Source organism: Acipenser ruthenus, chromosome 3 (assembly GCF_902713425.1).
Source record: "Acipenser ruthenus chromosome 3, fAciRut3.2 maternal haplotype, whole genome shotgun sequence".
Taxonomy (NCBI): Eukaryota; Metazoa; Chordata; class Actinopteri; order Acipenseriformes; family Acipenseridae; genus Acipenser; species Acipenser ruthenus.
This window is the reverse complement of record NC_081191.1, coordinates 57924281-57943775: the sequence shown is the minus strand read 5'-3', so window position 1 is coordinate 57943775 and position 19495 is coordinate 57924281. Positions and strand designations below refer to the sequence as shown.

The window sequence follows — 19495 nt, the reverse complement described above, 5'->3', positions numbered from 1 at the left end:
CACAGCAGTGTGTATAATCATTGAAAACTTGACACTGAAAGACTGATAAAAGGATGTATCATTCTGACTGTAAAAGACAAGACTGTGCTAATGCAATACCTAGTTAAGTGTGAAAGGGGATTTTCACTCTGCTACGCATTAACATGTAGTTAACATGACAATGTGTGATGCATTAATGATGTGAATGATGGGATCAATAAGCTACAAACAACCAAACGAGCAAGATGTGCTGAATGGCCTCTCGTTTGTAAACTTTCTTATGGTCTTATGTTCTAGTAATAATGGCCATGATGAAACTCCAGAAAGCCTTTTTAGAAGGCAAAACATATTATAGTTCACATTTAGAGAATGCCAAAATGATAAATAATTTGCTTTATGTATTAATTTAAGATTGAGTAATTTGGCTTGGTATGTAATTATTCACAAACCACCGTTTGCAACATCCTAAGAACGTTACATTTATAGTATTTGGAGGTAGAGCTACAACTATGGTACTATTCAAATGTTTCCATTATTTGAAAAAAATCGCCAACCGTGGTTTTTACTCTGTGTGGAACATTATTTTTTTGTTTTGCCGAGACATTTTAAAAATGTATACATTTTATGATACAATTTGTTATACAAAACAAATGCAATCAGATGTACTTTTTGTTACTCTATAGTAGGAAAAAAGGTGTTTACTTCTAACTGGATGTCCTAATGTGTTTGTATGAAACTGCTACTAGATATTGTAAATAGTTGATAAGGTTACATTTCGTGTTAAGAAGATATTAGCTGTTGATAATGAATACACTTTTATATTAATATAAAGACCAATGGATTAAATACAGTATATAGACTAGCACTAGTCTGGCTTCATGAACATTTTATTTATAAAAAAAATAATAATAATAAAGGAATAGTATTTAAGTGCACAGTACTTTATTTAAAGGTTTCAGACAGGAAATATGTAATGTCTAAATTCCTTTTTTAATATTAATAATTTAAGGATAGAGAAATCCCAGCATCCATGAGCACAGTACAGTGTTGCACTGCATTTCATAACAGACTGGAAAATGCTATTTACGCCTTCCTGTTGAATCTCACTGGTCTGTGGAGGCAATTCATATATTCAGATGTAACTTCACTGCATAACAGCCACTAAAGTACTAATGGATGGGAAATCATGATTTGCTTATAAACTTAAAATTACAACACATTCATTTTGCTTTCACTAAAATATTAAATATACAATAACATTACATATATATATATATATATATATATATATATATATATATATATATATATATATATATATATATATATATATATATATATATATATATATATATATATTGTTGACATTATTGCTTTCCAACAGCTAGTCCACAAAAATCCTTTACACAAGTGTAGAAACTGGCACATTAGGGTCAATATCGTTGCAATGAACGTGATCCCTTTGCTTCCCGTTGTGACTTCTTCCCTCAGGTTCAGGCTGATTTTGTTCCAGATACAAATCCTTCTGGATAGCCTTGGCAAGCCTGATGGTCAGTGCACAGAGTATCGACCCCACAAAGTACAGACATGCCGTTATTAGACCAAAGAGGGCTACTGCTGCGTCGCTTCCCTGCACATCGCAGTTCATCCAGGTGTATCCTTGGCGTGCATACAGCCGTTCCCTTTTCTTACACACATCTGTGGCATTCACCTGAATGACAAAATGGAGGTAAAGGCCAACCGCTACAATGTAGCCCACGCAAGCCAACACATCGAAGAAAAACTCCAAGACAAGCAGCTTTATTGGGATGCGGTAAAGGGGCTTGGCGCCACCGATCAGAAAGAAAAGGGTAATGACTCCCATCACAAGGCTGAAAGCGACCCCTCCATAAACCCCAGGGCCTCGCATCTGGCTGTACTGCATGTCCAAGGCACGCACCTCCTGCAGCTCTGTGCCCTGGAAAGGGTTGATAGCCGAATTCAGGCTGAAACTGCCAGTTGCCAGACCCCCCATTGATGAGAACCCAGACATGACTGCCTGGGCGACTGCCACACAGATCAGCACCATTAGATTCGTCCCTGTCGCAGCCATGTGAACTATACCTGCAAGGAAATAAAATAGGTATATTAATGTAGGGTTTTTAACTATAATAAACATTTTAAATCCTTTCAAATGTAGTTGATGAGAGCATTTCTTGGAATCTTGTTGCATACATACATACATACATACATACAACAATCTGTGCTAAATCCCTGTAGCCAGGGACAATAAGTACACCACAAGTTTAATAAACTGCAACATGACTAAATTGTACTGTCTCATATATCCTTGGAAACAAAAACAATATGAGAAGAGTTTCCATTTGAAACCTCCAACTCAAATTTGTGGCGATAAATAACAAACAGTCCTGCTTACACCACCAAAACTTGTGTGTTCTAATAGATTGCAGCAACCCAGTACATTATTGATTTCTGTCCCACAGTGATTCAGTATCTGTTTAGTGTTGTACTTAAATATCAAAAATCTTATTCATTGTGAGTTAGCAATATGCATCATCAATCAGCGCTTAACATTTCCATAAGTGTACTTAACCGTCATATTTCAGGCTTGTTTAAAAATTATTATTATTTATTATAATGAACGGGAGCACATATTTTAAATTTCAGAAATCCACACCTTAACAAATCCACAAGACAGAATTGAGTGTTCCAGGTCAGCAGTTTAAGTATACAACAAATTGAAAAACTACTCATAGAAGCAGTTTTTCAACAATGGCTGTGACAGTAAAGAGTTAAATTCGCTAAATTGAATCTTATGAATGTAATTAAATATAACCTTAGCGACGGCTGTAGGTAATATGGTGTTTTAGTGCTTACATATCTATTGTCAACAGTTTAAATATAAAGGCCTATTAAGTACCATTTCAACCATATCCTTCTCAGAGGTGAATAGTCAAGTTAAGAATACGGTCAAGTTAACCATACTGGCACGTTTATATAAAAAAAAAAAAATGATGATGTGTCACCCAGTTTTTTTTTTTACTTTGTTGCTTCTATTTGTAGATATTTCACATTTTTTGTGTTTTGAACAAATTATATGTGATATTTAAACTAATAATTTTCTATTATGCATATTGTGCGCACTACAGCCTGTTGCTAGTTATGTACCGCTGCGGCCTTGTGCCCTGTGTGAAGCAGCTCGAGTTGCTCCTTCCCAAGGATCCAGCAACATAAGTCAGGTGACTTTGTGCTCACCCCCCAGGCTGTATTGGTCCGTCTGGAGCTTATTTTATTTCTCGTTTTTGCTTTTTAGCAAAAGTTTTGCCATTTGGCCTCTCTCTAGCTCCCTGTGCCTTTTCACAGTGCATGGAAGCTAGCCTGGCCCCATTGAGACTCAAAGGCATTAGTGTACTCAATTATCTGGATGACTGGCTAATTTGTACCCAGTCTCCAGCACAGGCAGAGGCCCATACGGGACTTGTCACCAGCCATCTCAACGGTTGGGCCTTATGGTGAATCATGTGAAGGGCCAGCTCACGCCGTCCCAGACAGCCTCCTATCTCTGAGTGTGCTTGGACTCCGGGTCCATGCTGGCCACTCTGTTGGATGGCAGAGTGCAGACAATAGCTGCCTGTTGGAGCTCTTTCAGCGCAAGAGAGCACTCACAGTAGTAATAACAGTAGTAGTAACAGCTTCCCAGACCCTAACAATGGGTTGCCAACACATGCACCCTCTGCAGGCCTGGTTCAACACCAGGGTTTTTCAGCCCTGGCTGAACTGCAACCATTGAGTGTCCCACTACTGTCTAAAGGTACTCTCTTGGTGGAAACAGCCGACCCGTCTATGCCTAGGCATTGTGTTGGGCAGTGTCACCAGAAGGGAGGTCATCACCACGGATGCTTCCAGCCTGGCATGGGGCGCTGTGTGGAATGGCTGAGCTGTGCAAGGTGTGTGGAACCCCCCATGGCAGGTTCTCCACATCAATGTTTTAAAGCAGTTTACCTGGTCTTGCAGAATTTTTTGCAAGAGGTTAAAGGCAGTCATGTGTATGTCCGTACAGTCATGTGCAACTGTGGAGACTGCCGACGCGCCTCAACCTGCTCAGTCAGGCACGGGGGACCTTATGGCATCCCAACCCATCAACGCTGCAGCTCTGAGTCTGGCCCCTGAACGGCTGCATTTCAGCTGTCTGGATCTGTCCAACAGGGTTGTGGACATCCTACATTGGTACGGAGCACCTGCATTCAGCTGCTGAAAATTGTATTGTTTAAAGAAGCTTTTTTTAATTGCTATCATCTCCGTAAAGCAGGTGAGTGAAATGCAGAATTTCACTATAGAGAATGCCTGCATTTCACTTAAAATTTAGAGGCCAGGACAAAGGTATATGTTTCGTACCTGCCTTTTTTCCTGAAGACTATCTCGGCGTTCCATGCCAACCACTCTGTGGAATTGGAGGCTTTCCATCCACCTCCTTTCCAGTCCGACAGAGTGACCGCTCCATACGCTGTGTCCAGTTCGGGCATTGGCGTACTATGTTGACGGGACGAAAAGTTGGAGGCAGTCTGAACAATGTTTTGTCTGCTATGCTAGCTATTTGTTCCTGGGGTTCCGTATGGTAAAGCACAGGGCAGCCTCTTGGCTTAGCTTGTAGCATTCCAGTCGTTCTGCAATCTTGCCCTTACGACAGCTTGGGTATACTGACCCATTCAGTAATATTTACACTTCATACTTGAAAGGGAACTTTAGGTTACTGTCATAATCCTGGTTCCCTGAAATATAAATGTAACCATTAACCTTCAAGGCTGCTGCATCCATGATTGCAGCACGCTTAAAGTAAAAATGACGCCGTGATCTGTGAGCGCACTCCTTTTAATACCTGGGGGGTGGAGTCATGACTCTGTCACATGCTCAGTGAGCATTCGGTAATGGTTACATTTCTATTTCAGGTAACCAAGGTTATGATACTAACCTAAAGTTTTCTCTCATTACTTCCTCATTACTTTCTCATTACTTCCTTAAGGAGATACTACTGGCCCTATTCATATAACTAAGTAAGTCAGCAAGAGTAAGAGGCAGCAAAAGCAGGGACATCAGAGGTGTCAATTTCAAGAACAACAGGTTTATTGTTGTGAACAATAAATGAAATATGAACAAAAACAAAATACAGATGGGATAGAACCAATAAACAAATAACAATTTTGTTTCCCCAACGAAGGATGCAACCATGGTTTTTAAGGTGCGGTTCACATGTTCCGTCAGGTTGGTCTGTGGGTGGTAGCTGGTGGCGAGTTTTTGTACGACTCCCCAGCCTCGTGAACTGAGGTCCACGGTCTGAAAGAATGTGTTGCGGTGTTCCCCATCGGGTGAAGATTTCCTGCGTCAAAATATTCACAATCTTGGTGGTCTTACTGTCCCACAATGGAAACAACTCAACCCACTTTGTGAAGTAATCAACAATGACCAGGATGTAGGCGTTACCTTTTCTACTTCTTGGCAAAGGTCCCATTAGGTCCAGACCCAGGATCTCTCTGGGCTCCTTCACCGTAGTGGACTGGAGTTGACCTGCGGGTTTGGTGTTGGAAGGTTTGTACTTCTGGCAGGTTTGACACTCCTTTATGTGGTGCCATGTATCTTTACGGATGGAGGGCCACCATGCAACCTCCTGCATGCGCAACAAGGTCTTCATTCTGCCCAGGTGACCTACCAAAGGGTTGTCGTGGTGGTGGTGTAGGAAGGAATCCATCAGCTGTTCCGGAATAACCAGCTGGTATCGAATCCTTGTTTTGGAATGGGCACCCAACGATACACAAGTCCCTGCTGCTGGATAAAGGAGATGCGGTTATCATTGGCAGTATTAAAAGCAATGTCTTTGATGTCAGAGATGGTTGGGTCTTTGGACTGAGCGGCCGCTATCTGGTCCATAGTGGTGGGAAGATCCATGCTACTCGCAGAGGCATTGCTGGCACACACTGCTGCAGAGGGAGTTGAAGGTGGTACAAGAGGAGCTCTGCAGAGTGCATCAGGGACAAAGTTAAGACTGCCTTTCCTGTAAATAACTGTAAAAGTAAACTGCTGTAGGCACAGAGTCCAGCGGGTCAGTCTGGAAGAGTTTTTTGTGTTAATGAATGCCCAGGAGAGTGCAATGTGGTCAGTGGCAATCTCAAACTCCACCCCCTCTAAATAATGCTGCCATTTTTCTACTGCCCACGACAGCGAGACACTCTTTTTCGGACGTGGAGTAGTTCATTTCAGCGGAGTTCATTCATTTTAAGGCGTAGGCTATTACCTTCTCATCATCTCCTTCTAGCGGAGTCAGAACCTCTCCTAATCCTACATCGCTGGCATCAGTAAAGACTCGGAACATCTTGTTGATGTCCGGGTGAGCGAGGCCAGTAGTGCTGAGTAGAATGGTGAACAGTAGTTGAAAAAAAAATCAGGAGGCTCAGAAAGAAATGGAGACACACTTAAAACAACAAAGACTAAACAGACCTTAAACAGCTAGACTTAAACAAGTAACAGCGAAATGAAAAGAAGAGTTTAGACAACATGCAGGATACAAAAAAAAAAGAATGACTGCACTGGAATTATTTTAAGTAGTTGCGGTTCACTGATAGTTTAAGTTTGTAATGCTGTAGGTTGTGACGGATTCCTCAGAGAAAAGGAGTCACCCTCCAGGCCTAATCAGCCAGCTTTAGTGCAGGTGCTGGCTTCTAAGGAGCTCTGAGATTGGAGGAGTGGATATTTGAATGAGCCAATGGGGAGACAGGATAAACAGAGAGTGGTTGCAAGAAACTGAAATGAAGTTTTAACCTGGCCAGATTACTGACCCTAATTAAAGGGACAGATGGGTGAGACTTACACCCACATTATGTAGCATGGGAACTGCTACACAAGTTCTAATGAAAATATTTAACCAGAACACCATTATTTTAAAAAATCTCAGTGTCTTTGTTCATCATTCAAAGAAAGAGTAGGAGTCAAAAAACACACCCTTCGTTGCTGTGTTATTTGAAATCGTGCTGGAACAATGAGAGTGTCATATTACAGTATAGTTAAAAACATTTAATAAAAATCTTGCCCTTTGGGGAAAAAAAAATACAACACCGCTAATGGCAACTGTGCTATACATTAAAGAACTGCAACTTTAAGAATCACGATTTACAGGGGTTAAAACACAAACAGTGTATTGAACAGACTGCATCATTTGAAACCTTTTGATCATATGCACTTTGTACAGACTAGCATGACATTTGCAATATCTGAACATACTATTCTGAATAAAAGCCAATACAGTGAAGCCTCCCTTTTATGTACTCTTAAAAAGTATACACATCATCACGTTCTACACAACATTACCTTCCCTTGTGCTCACCACCCAGACGAGTACAGCAAGAGCCAACCCCTTCTTATGACCTTTACCTCAGGACACAAGGGGACTGACTAAATGAGCGAGTTCATGGTGGTTAAACACACACACAATCAAAATTTGTCCATCATAAAACCTGGCAAAGAAATAAAATTTCCACCTGACTGTTTACAGCTTTGTGGTATGTTGCTCTGTACATAATGGCTTCATGCACCATGATCTTGGAGCATGAAAAGCTATTTGCAAATAGATTATAAGGTCACTTGCTGATTTTGGGCTGCTTCTACAGCTGTGAGAAAACAATCCTAAGAGGGCTGAAGGGTGCATTCACCAAGAGGTTTTGTGTGCCCCTGTAAAAATGCTGCATTGTGCTGTTGAAAGAATTCTGACATGAGAGGTGCCCATATTAAGCTGTACTGCTCTGAGGCCGCAAATGTGGTCTTCTCAGGGGGTTTTCCCTTGTTTGGTCCTCTTTTCAAAGTATGATTTTGTAACAAACGCATTACTCAAGTCAGGAAGATGATTTGATTTTATGCGATGGAATATGGAACACCATACCAAAAAATTCTTGTGCACATTAAAATAACCAACATCAACCTTTTATTAAAAAAATCAACTGAAATGGAAATACTGTATCTAAGAATGCAAGATAACTGGATCAGAATCAGCGTCAATTGTTAATAAAATACTATACTTTGTAATTGTGTTTCCCTGTCATTGTTACCTTCTCTATGACACTGCAATACAAAAAAATCAAATAGTTTAACATTGCCTTGTGTTTTACTAAGTTGATAACTTTTCTGAACAAATATTTCTCATATTTTAAGACAGCTGTGATTACGGATGTGTAGGTACTTTCCGATTTTCCGAGTAATATCTCAAACATGTTTTTTGTTGGTAGGTATTAAATTAAGCTCAAAACAAGCCTTTTAATGTAAATTCTAATTTTCAGCCAGGCACATTTTTACTGCTGTACTGCTGACTGACACAAAACAGTTTAGTCTTGCCCAAGCCTACAATCCCACAATTTGCTGAAGAGATTATGTATTTCTAAATGACTTTATATCAAACTGATAAAAGAAAGACAAGACAAATAATCACAGATATAATGTGTGTGGTTTAGATTCTGTCAGATTGTTATTGATAGGTACTCAATATCTGTGGAGACAAGCACAAGTGAGGGAACATGTTTGTGCACAGAAATCCTGGTTTTCAATTGTATTACTATTAATGAAAAATAATCAGTATCTGCCTGCTATTAATATGAAATATCGATAATCAGAATTGGCCCAAAAAAATTAAACAGTGCATCATATACACAATTACCTTTTTTTATATAAAATATTTTTCCAGCACAGGCATTTCGATAAAAAAAAGTAATGTACAGGTTTATGTATAGTGTGTGTGTTTTAAATAGGAAAAGTGATGGCAACATATATTTCCTTACAGCTATAGGGAATTAAATGTGCTCACTGAAGGGTGCCAATTAACCCTTTTTATACCTGGAATCACGCTTCTTCAGGGTGAACAAAAGTATTTTGTTATTCTCAATGGACTGTGTCTGTGACTGTGTAATGAGGCAGTATTGGAGTGACTTGCATATTATTTTCTTTTATTAGTACGAGAACAGTACTGGAAATAATCCAGTAGGACGTCTGTAAGATATTACCTTATTTTTCATGTACAACCAAAATAGTTTTTTTGTGTAGTAATAGTGAATGAGAGTAAATCTATGGAAAACTGTTAAGCGCACGAGCAATTGCATGTGCACTCACTTTCAAAAGAGCAGAAGCCTGTTTTGTTTAGCATTTTTAAACAAGTTAATAGAGCCATTTTTAAAATTTAATTTCAGTCTCATTCATTGGAAATCATTGACAATCCTTTCAAATCCCAAAACGTCAAAGTAACATAACAAATGAGAAATCAACCTGTGGTATGAGACACTACATTCTCCAGAAAGCAGTCTTAAAACTACAGACATTGTAAAACTACACACATACTTTGGGGCACATGAATATGTTGGCTTTCAAGTTTCGAGGAAAGGTTACTGAGGTATGGTGTTGTTGTAATGAAATTAGCACAGTACATTATGACCTCACTAGAACAGAATGAAACTAGAAAATGGGAGTTTTTGTGAACAAAACCAAAGCATTCCCCGAGGGCATACAGAAGCATGGAATGGCATATAATCCATGCTTTGGACTACCTAGTTTACTCAATTAAAAAAATAAAACCATCATAAGGCTGTTTTTAACAAACTTCTAAAACACCCTATACTTCAGATTTCACCACCAGTGTTCATCTTTATTAGTAATACAATTCAAACAAAGTCACAATGATATGTATACTCATTTACACTATGTTTGCTGTACAGATGATCTGCATCTTTTTAAATTCAGATGTGACAGAAATAGATTCTTGGTGGTAAATCTCCCTCCCAACCTGTGAGGGCGCTAAGTAACAGGAACAGAGTACCCTGGATCAGTTGGCCTGACAATTCATTCCCAGGGTTAAAAGGAAGTCGGTCATCTAGAAAGGGGGCTGAGCTTTGGTGCACTAACTCATCGACCCGGAAGGGAAACGATGTGGCAGCTGTGGATTGGAGGAGGGGCTGCAATTGTTTACCAAGGGGTCATGCATGATGGTACAAATAGGGGACGAAGCGATGTAATCTGTTCCTTTGTTAATGGTTAAGAAACGACCCGAAAAGGACCCGTATTGTGTTTATCGTACCATGAGTGTTTTGTTTATTTGTCACTAATTGTTGATATTTGTTATTATTATTGTAAGTCACCCTGGATAAGAGTGTCTGCTAATAAATAAATAATAATAATAATAATAATAATATTATTACTAGACGGCTAACACGTTTCGGCGCTGTCACCAGAGGTCAGCACTAACCTGGACATCACTGCACCGGTATCACAATAAATTGTATTTACACCACGAGCACTACAGCACTCACCCAGGACTGGTGACCGTGTTTGTATATTGTATGTGTGTACTTTGACTGTGTTTATTATTTGGGACTGCAAACCCTGTATTTACAACAGCTGTGTATTGCCTGGGATTTATTGTTTGGTCACCAGACCTGGATTACAGCACGAAATCACTGTCTGATTACTGTCTGTCTTTTCATTGCACACCGCATCACTCCTACACTTGTACCCTGCAAACCACTTTGCCACAAGATGTCAATAATACAACCATAACGTTTTCCACAATGCTAAAATATCTAACTGTTCAACAAAACAGGAGAAGACAGTTCTGTCAAACCTTTAGTTTGTTTCTTTTAGTAGTAGTGACTCAACAGTCATAAGCAAAGCTCTTTTGTCTGGCTGCTCAAACCAATACCAATCCAACAGGAGCTCCAAACTCATGGTAGTTTCGGTTGTGTGTTCAAAAGGACTGAAGTTGATCGAACATTAAGTCCATTGCACTAGTGTTTTAAATGTAACGCAACTCCACTACTCCGCTCACTCCACTGGCTCCCGATCACCCCTCGCATCCAGTTCAAGACTCTTGTACTAGCCTACAGATGCCTTGACCAGACTGCACCCAGCTACCTCCAGACCCTCATCTCTCCCTACACCCCCACTCGACCTCTCCACTCCGCCTGCAGTAGAAGACTGGCTCTACCTCCTCTACGCTCCCCGGCCTCCACAGCCAGCTCCTTCTCCACCCTCGCCCCGCAGTGGTGGAATGACCTTCCTACAGATGTCAGGACTGCCCAGTCCCTGACCACATTCCGGCGCCTCCTCAAGACTCACCTCTTCAGACAGCACCTGTAGAACTCCTGTGTTTTTCCCCTGGACACTTATCACTCTTCCTTAAATGCTCTTTACTTGCTCTTATCTGCCCCCTATTTTACTGCATTGAATCCTGTACTTCAGAGTACTGTAATCTGCCAAGTGTTTAATCTGTAGTATTTTGTATTTAATCATATCCTGATGTAACCACTGACACTGTTATCTGCTGTATTATTGAATCGTATTTTGTCACACTTGTACTTGCTTGAACCAAATTCATTGTATTTATCTTGCTCTTAGTTGTATTATTACTTGTACTGTGATACTTGAAATGTATTTGCTTACGATTAAGTCGCCCTGGATAAGGGCGTCTGCTAAGAAATAAATAATAATAATAAAATAATAAATTATTCATTTAATGCGTTTACTTAGTGTTGAAACATGAAACATGTTTTTCCAATGCACCAATGGTAAAAATGAAATGTTTGTATTGTCCCTTCATCTAACACTTTTTAAGTTTTGTATGATATCCCTCAGAGGTTATTTACTCGAAGTTACATTATATTTGTAATATTTTTCTTTATTTATTCAATGCCTTTGGACTATTCCACTTGAATGTTATTAGGGCCCTTATCAACATATCCCATAAACAAGGTGCAATTCAAGCACATACCTCTCTGTGAGCACACATATGAGCACTTTGACTGTGGCTTTGCTGTGTGTCTATCCCTGGAGGCCTCAGAGTAGTCATCAGGGGCTGATGAAGATGGTGGCCCTGGATACCTCGGCTCAAAAGCAACTTGTTTTGGATAATGATGTGGCTGTGATCTTTTACAAGGAAGAATATATAAACTTTAGAAGATTTCCCTTTTCCAGTGTTTTCAAGTTTAGATTTCTTTATTCATGCAGACAATATCTAACCTCGCACCACAGCCATTAAACAGCCAAGTATCAAAACAATCAGAAGCAGGCAGTCACAAGTCAGAAAATACAGACTCTATACAAATGATGTAAATTCAGTTGGAAATCAGAATTAGGTATACAAAGCAAAAGGTTACATCCATACCTATAAAACAGTCAATCCTGCTAAATTAAGAAATATTTAAAGAAACAAAATCAATTAAAAGTCAAGACATTGAAAAATATTTCTATTCAAAACATTTCAAATTGTATGCAATATTGTAGTATACAGGCTGTTAAATTACAAGGGTAAATGTTACACTGGTGTTTTCTGATATTTAATGGCATTTATACAAATACAGAGAAGGACAATTGCAAATATATCAACCAAAGAAAAAAGGTTTTATGTCATATTGCACATTCCAAACTGTTAATTTTTTCTTTGCAAGAGCCAACATTCAATATTGGGTACTATCTATGTAAAATGTTCTCATTAACAAGACTTTGATGTGTGTGGGTTATGGGTTGTGTACTTTTCAGTGTGCATTCATTTTTGTGATCCTGCAGAATTGGAGGGTAACCTCAGGACAGTCTGCAGCTGGCAGGTTTAATCGCACAGGTTTTTTGTGGGTGCTGCTAGGGCAGGCTGTGATGAAAAGAGAAAACTTCTCTCAGGTCTCACTGGTGTGCACTTGTTCTGTCTCTGAGGATTGTAAAGGATGTATGGCTTCAATCACAACTTACGCATTCCACTACCTCCCTTGTGACCTAACAATCAAACTTTATCATTATCTCCTTTGCCATCTGCAAGAAACACTACAAATAAAATAACTTAGCAACACAGAAACTTATTGATTACTTTTTCCTAAAACAACACTGAAAAGTTTGGAAAGTGACTTTTCTTGTTTAAATTACTTTTTTTTTTAAAAAACAAAATTAATTCCATCCAAAACATCAGGGTATACTGTAGACCAGGGGTGGGCAATTCCGGTCCTCCTAGCTTTTGTTCCAACTGTGCTCTAAATTACTTAATTAGACCAATAATTGGTAAGAATTGGTCCAATTAAGTAATTTAGGGCAAAGTTGGAACAAAAGCCAGGAGGGACACCGGCCCTCCAGGACCGGAATTGCCCACCCCTGCTGTAGACAGACCTATTGAGATTCTCATTTCATTAAGAAATGTACAAGTGTATCGTGCATGGGAGGCTTAGTAAGCCAGATTTCAGGCATTGTAATAATAGGTTAATTGTTTTAAGTGGATTTGCACTATAGGTTGATTAGTAAAAGCTGAACTAATTGCATGTAACAAATTAATTCCATTATGCAAATTAATGAGATTGCTATTGGAAGTTCAAAATAAATAAAATCACAAAGATTCAGTACCCTTTGTACTAATTTGGTAAATGTATATTTAACAGATGTATGTCTACAGCTATGGCCACATGTTTTGCATCACCCTATAGAATGAACACATTTTGCTTCATAAAGTCATATACTTAACGAAAAACTGACAAAAACTGAAAGATGTGACATTTAGAAATCTAACATGAAATACTATACTACTATTATAGCTTCCAATATCATTTTGCAGTTTCTTTGAATACATGATGTTAAATAAACTATCTAAATTATGTTCATATATGATGGCTCAATCCTGAAATTCTAGGTGACGCAAAACTTTTGGCCATAGCTGTACTGTAGATTTGCATAATCTAGCCCTGTCTATTCTTCTTATTCAAAAAGCTGATCTTATTGACCATTTTGTTTGTTAACTACATATTCGAAAGTAGTTTGAACTGTACGGACACAAACTTCTTCCGCCTTTAAAAGCCGCCTTTTTACTCTGTGATGCGAACAAGCATGCCCTTTATATTACTTGCAGTCATAGGTTCTAAATTATATTTTTAAGCTCCACTATAGATAAGGAAGAAAGGACCTTTAAAGGAAAAAAAGGTAAGCTCATGTATCATTGTTTAGGAGACAGGAATGATATGATCATGTGCAATGGTCTTCTTAAATAGGTGACCTGTTCTGAGAAACTGGAATAAGCATACTTATCTGATGCAGGAAGATTCACTGCCTCGCACCACGTGAATGGCACATATGTAATGTTTTAAATGTATGCAACACTACAAATTCAAATGGAAAGTCACTCTCCTCCCAGACACACACCTTCTTGGAAAGTCACCTACCTGTTACTGGAAGCTGCAGGTCCTTCCTGGTGTGGGTCTCTTGCATTCCGGTACTCATGAGGACCATCCCGGTCTCTTCTGTCTCTGTGAGGTCTGGCCTGGTGGTTTCTGTCTGGATTCCTGGACGGTCGGCCCACATGAGACATCCTTGTACTTTAATTGGTTTTCCTTGAGACTTATTTACAGCTACAGATGTGAAAAATCTTTTTTATGAAAAAGGTGATTTATTCCTCCCATCTCTTTCAATAAAACAACAGCTAATTTATTACTAGTTGTCAGTAACCGGCACTGATCACAAAGGTAACCTTTAAATACACACATCAGTAAAACACAATTGAGACTATTAACTAGTTATCAATCTGAGCAGCCATTTATAGCAGTTAGTTTATCCCGTCAGCAGCCAAGTAGTGGCTATATTTATATTTATTTCATTGTATTAGCCAGACGGTACTACTGTTGAATTTTAACCTGAGCCATTATAGTACATTTTCAAAGGAATTTCATTCTTCAACTTCAAAAATCTTTCTGTTATCTGATAGCTAGTGTTCCTAATACTTTTTATATGTACAGTACAGACAAAAGTATTGGCACCCTACACTTAATAAAAGATAATTCAAGAAAATATATTAAATACAAACATTTAGTGAACATTAATCACTAATTAATATGATAAAGCCCAAAATACACAATTTATGGTAATTTAACAAAATCTTTATAAAAAGGGTCATTCCATAGTAATGGGGTACAAGTGGGACAAGACCAACAACAAAATAAACAAATTCAAAAACAAAACTATCGTAGTAATCTAGTGTCTATTTTCTGTATTTAACGGTTAAAAGTTTCCTTCTGCATTTCATCATCAGAGCTGGTTGAAGACCATAATCATTTTATATAAACGTGTGTAACATGGACAGGCAAAATCACAAATTTAAAATAGAAATATAGTTGTTTTTTTAAAGTTTCTAATTGTTTTATAATAGATATGGGTTAAAGTAATTATTTTCATTTTGATCAAGGGCAGGAAAATAAAAAATGCAGCTACATTACAACAGATATTTGAAAAGTACTGGGACCTGAATAATGTCAATTAGCCTATATGTTTTGTTAATTACATATTTATTATACCTATATGCAATATTTGTTACTATATATGGGATACTAATCCATAAAACTGATAAACTAAAATCTTTAGATGGTTTGTTTAAAGTCTAGTTAGAATTGATGCTGGTTATTTTGAGCTGGTAGCTCTTGCAGTTCTTATAAAGTATGTAACAGGAGAAAACAGTTAATTTTGTCCCAGTTACAAATAAAACCCTCCATAAAGTAATATAAATGAATAGATGTATTATTAAGCCTAATAATAATAATAACTGCATTTATCTAGCATTTTATATTGTAAAATAAATAACTAAGTTTGTAACTTTGGCCAGACATATAGGTGTAGATGTAAGTATAGGCACGGTGCAAATAATTGCAGATGCAAAATTCAAATTGCACTGCAGCAAGGCAATTATTTTGCACTGCACCCTATGTAAGCTTAATTATCTCAATGAGTGTATTGGTCTATTTAGAGGCTGCACTTGCAGAGTTAGGAGTACAGAGAGCAATAGTCGCTGTATGCCATTTGTGGAGCACGAAAATAAAAACCAATAAAAATTACAGCAAGACCTTTATGTAACATGTTAAAATAGAAAAATATCCCAGGAGTAAAGAATAAGTTGTGAAGGACTTACTTCACCCCAGTGAATTAACTACAAAACAAAGGATGTCAAATAGCAGTTCAAGTTAAACGTTGTTTTGTTTATTCACAAAATAAATAGTACATAACGTTGACACCATATTTTATTTATTTTTCTTTTTTTCATTCTTTGCCTTTGCCGTTTCTTCACAGTAAACTGTGGCCATAGACACGTTTTCATAAAGTAATAACATTTGTGCCTTTTTGTAGCTGAACATGCAACAAAAAATGAAATTTAACTTTAAAAACTTCAAATAAAACAAACGTGGTGTTGTAAAGTGAAGGGGGAAAAACTCACCGTTTTGGTTCTCGTTTAATACATTCCACATAACAGAAAGTCGCAACAGAAAATATATAATATATAAAATCTATATCAAAATCACAACACAACATTTTCAGGAAGTTGGGTACTGTTTAAGCGAGGCATTTCAGAATTACGTGTTTGCCTTTTTTCTGTCCCATGAGATTCTGACTCGCTTTAAAGCAACACAACGCGTTTTTTCCCAGATGGGTTCCACAGAGATCACTATGCGTGCACGCGCATAATCTGGTTTGTTTACTTTTTGCTAACTTTTAAAGAGGCTCAAGAGCTGCTGTGTTGATCCTGTGTTTTTTTATTTAAATAAGTGAAATAAATAAGTAAATAAGTAATTAAGTAAATAAGTGTGAGGTATTTTTGTCATTTGTAGCGAATACAAACATCTGATTTTTGTATCCTAATACATGTCAAAAAATATTTGTTCAAATATACAGATATTTGTCCCAGCACTGCTTAAAATGTATATGCATAAATGTATTTTTAGATTAGATTTTTCTATAAGTTTTCTAGATGTGTAAGGTTTAACAATTGTATGTATACATTTATTTATATAGGGACATCTATATATTTAAACATTTTATCTGTTGTATCATTAGGGAAGAATGTACCCCATTAGCATGGAAGGACCAAACAAAGCACTAAAGCAATTTCAAATATGTGTTAATCATAAATGTATTGTCACCTTTACATTAAAAGTCTATAAAAATGTTATAAAAATAATTTAAAATGTATGTTAATTGGAAACATTACACGGAAATTAAGCTATATTATAAAGTCAATAGCCAGAAAAAGAGGTAATTATTTCCAACATCTGTTAAAGAAGGTTTTGGCAACACAGCAGATGATGGTCAAGACAAAGGAGATGGATTCACGTTTGAGAAAAGCACTTGGTTACAGAACAGTATCAAAGAAATATGGAATACCAAAATCCACAATCAGAGGAATACTCAAGAAGTACCACAGAACAAAATCAACTGAAATGCTTGAAAGAAGTGGACGTCCAAAGAAAATTATGGGTACAGCATGTAGGAGAATCATCCGAGCAGCTAAACAAAATTCAAGATTAACAACCAAGGAATTCAAGAAGGACTTAGAAGCATTGGGCACAATAGTGTACGAAAGAACTGTACAAAGGCACCTGAACACAATGCAACCACTTCTAAAGAAAATTCATAAAACAAACCTTCTAACATTTGCCAAGAAAAAGGGAAAGCCTTCAGTGAATAAAACTTTGTACCTAGAGTTAAACATGGAGGTGGTTCGATCATGACATCGGGGTGTTTTAGCAGTTCAGGGACTGGAGACATTCATGTGATTGAAGATTGAATAAATACAGCCATGTATCAAAACATTAAAAATACAACAACCTGAAGCATATGGCTAAGTCAACTCTGGAATTCTTGAAGAAAACGAAGATAAACGTTTTGGAATGGCCTTCACAATCACCAGATCTCAATGCAATAGAAATGCTTTGGACTGATCTGAAAAAAAAACTGTAGCCAAGCCTAATCTATGAGCTGAAGGAGGTATGCAAGACAGAATGGGCCCAGATTTCACCAACAAGATGTTCCATACTGGTTAAGAATTATCATAAATGTCTGAAAGCCGTTATAAAAGCATAATTTTGTCATGAATAAATACTTAAAAGCAAATGTGTGTTTGTTCTTTTATAAAGATTGTTTCTTTAATTACTACAAATGGTGTATTTTGCTTTTTGTTTTGTTAAGAAGTGGTTAAAGTTTACAAAATGCTTGTCCTTAATCAGTTACCTTGAATTTTGACATAATAGGTGTAGGGTGCCAATACTTTTGACTGCAACTGTACATCCAACAAATTGTGTGATTTACCTACATGCAAATGTTCAAAGGTATTTCATTCTTAAATTCAAAACCGTCCTAATGTCTGCAATCTGACAAAACTGGAATATTTCATAGACTATGCCGAGCAATGTACAGTATTTTACTGAAGTGGGTTTCTGCAATTGGGTGTGCTTCTAATTCTATGGACCACTCAGGTCTGCTACTGAAGTCTATAATCTTGAAACGCGTCCAAATACACTCGGCATTTATTATGAAATACTATTTTATATGCTGCAGCACTTCATGGTTTGAAGAGCAATAATTAGTTATTTACTATACATCCTTGGCAGGGAATGTGTATGGTACGAACGCATCATGTTAAAACTATCATTAAATGATAATCACAATAATTAGTAAAAGGTACTTTTTATGCAGTATTGTTAAAGCTGCACGGGAATTATGCATAATATTTTTCATGAGCCATATTGCTTACAGTTCAAACCTAATGGTAGCGTATTGAGTCAATAAAACACAAAACGAAAAGCCAGCAGCCTTATCAACTAAATAAAGTAGTCTCGTGTAATTATCGAACCTGTATCAAACTTACAGTCCACCCACACTTTACTGGAAATTATAGTGATAACCCAGGTATACAGTTAAACAAGTAAAATTGTCAATACAAAACAAAAAAAAAAGACAACAGAAGGCTGAATTGCCAAACCCGTGTTTCCAGTCTTTGTTACTTCGTATAAGGTGCAGATTGTATACAAAATAAAAATTAAGAAATCACAATTGTGTTTTAGCTAGTTACGTATTAATAAGGGCATTGCGGGAATATGTAAAATCCCATTACCTAATCAAAGACCTTCTGTCTCGTAATTCACCTGTTTCTGTATCTGCTGCGTACTGTACTGGTGGAGGGAAAATTCACAATTTACTGGGATTAACTCACTAAATTAGCACTTAATTACTTTCGGTAACATAATCAAGGTAAAGTTAATAACTGTAAGATATTTGTAACATTTTTACTAATATTTTAAATATGGAAGTTTATTTTACACAAACTTTATTAATCTTCCTGCTTACCATTTTTTTCTCGAGTTCCAAAAAAATAAAAAAGGAAGAGATCTCGCGAGCGTTTGTGAACTAGAGTCCCACCCTAGAGTGTAGGTGCAGCTTGTGAGGTACATAGCCGTTACAGAAGCAGCATATCAGATACAATTACTGATCGATGGTAATTCTGCAATACAATTGCAAGTGTGTAGTGTTAAGAACTAAGCGTTAAGATAGAGCTAGATTCTGTGGAGGTCTGCATTGGCAAATCGCCGTTGCTTTAATGGTAATCAGTTCTGATAAGCTGTGACTTCACCCTGATGCACCTCTATCACCTGCAGTGTGTCACGTGTGTGCCAAGTAAAAGTAGCACACAGCTATAAGCAGGTGGGACCAGCAG

The 19495-nt window shown here is 37.5% G+C and overlaps 1 protein-coding gene across 4 annotated transcripts; it reads right to left on the bottom strand.

Annotated features, from left to right (window-relative positions):
* Window positions 1-1322: 1322 nt before the first annotated feature.
* LOC117394327 (MARVEL domain-containing protein 3-like) lies at window positions 1323-19427 on the bottom strand. Of its 4 annotated transcripts, none has more exons than XM_059014301.1 (4): window positions 19129-19424; window positions 14187-14389; window positions 11768-11922; window positions 1324-2082 (listed from the first exon to the last, which is right to left on the bottom strand). In XM_059014301.1, the coding sequence occupies exons 2-4, from the start codon at window positions 14330-14332 to the stop codon at window positions 1382-1384; spliced, it is 1002 nt and encodes a 333-aa protein (XP_058870284.1). In that variant the 5' UTR covers window positions 14333-14389; window positions 19129-19424; the 3' UTR covers window positions 1324-1381. The 4 variants fall into 4 exon arrangements, with proteins under 4 accessions (XP_033848358.3, XP_058870288.1, XP_058870284.1 ...); XM_033992466.3 differs by having other exon boundaries at window positions 14187-14372; XM_033992467.3 differs by lacking the exon at window positions 11768-11922 and having other exon boundaries at window positions 1323-2082; window positions 19129-19427.
* Window positions 19428-19495: the final 68 nt, after the last annotated feature.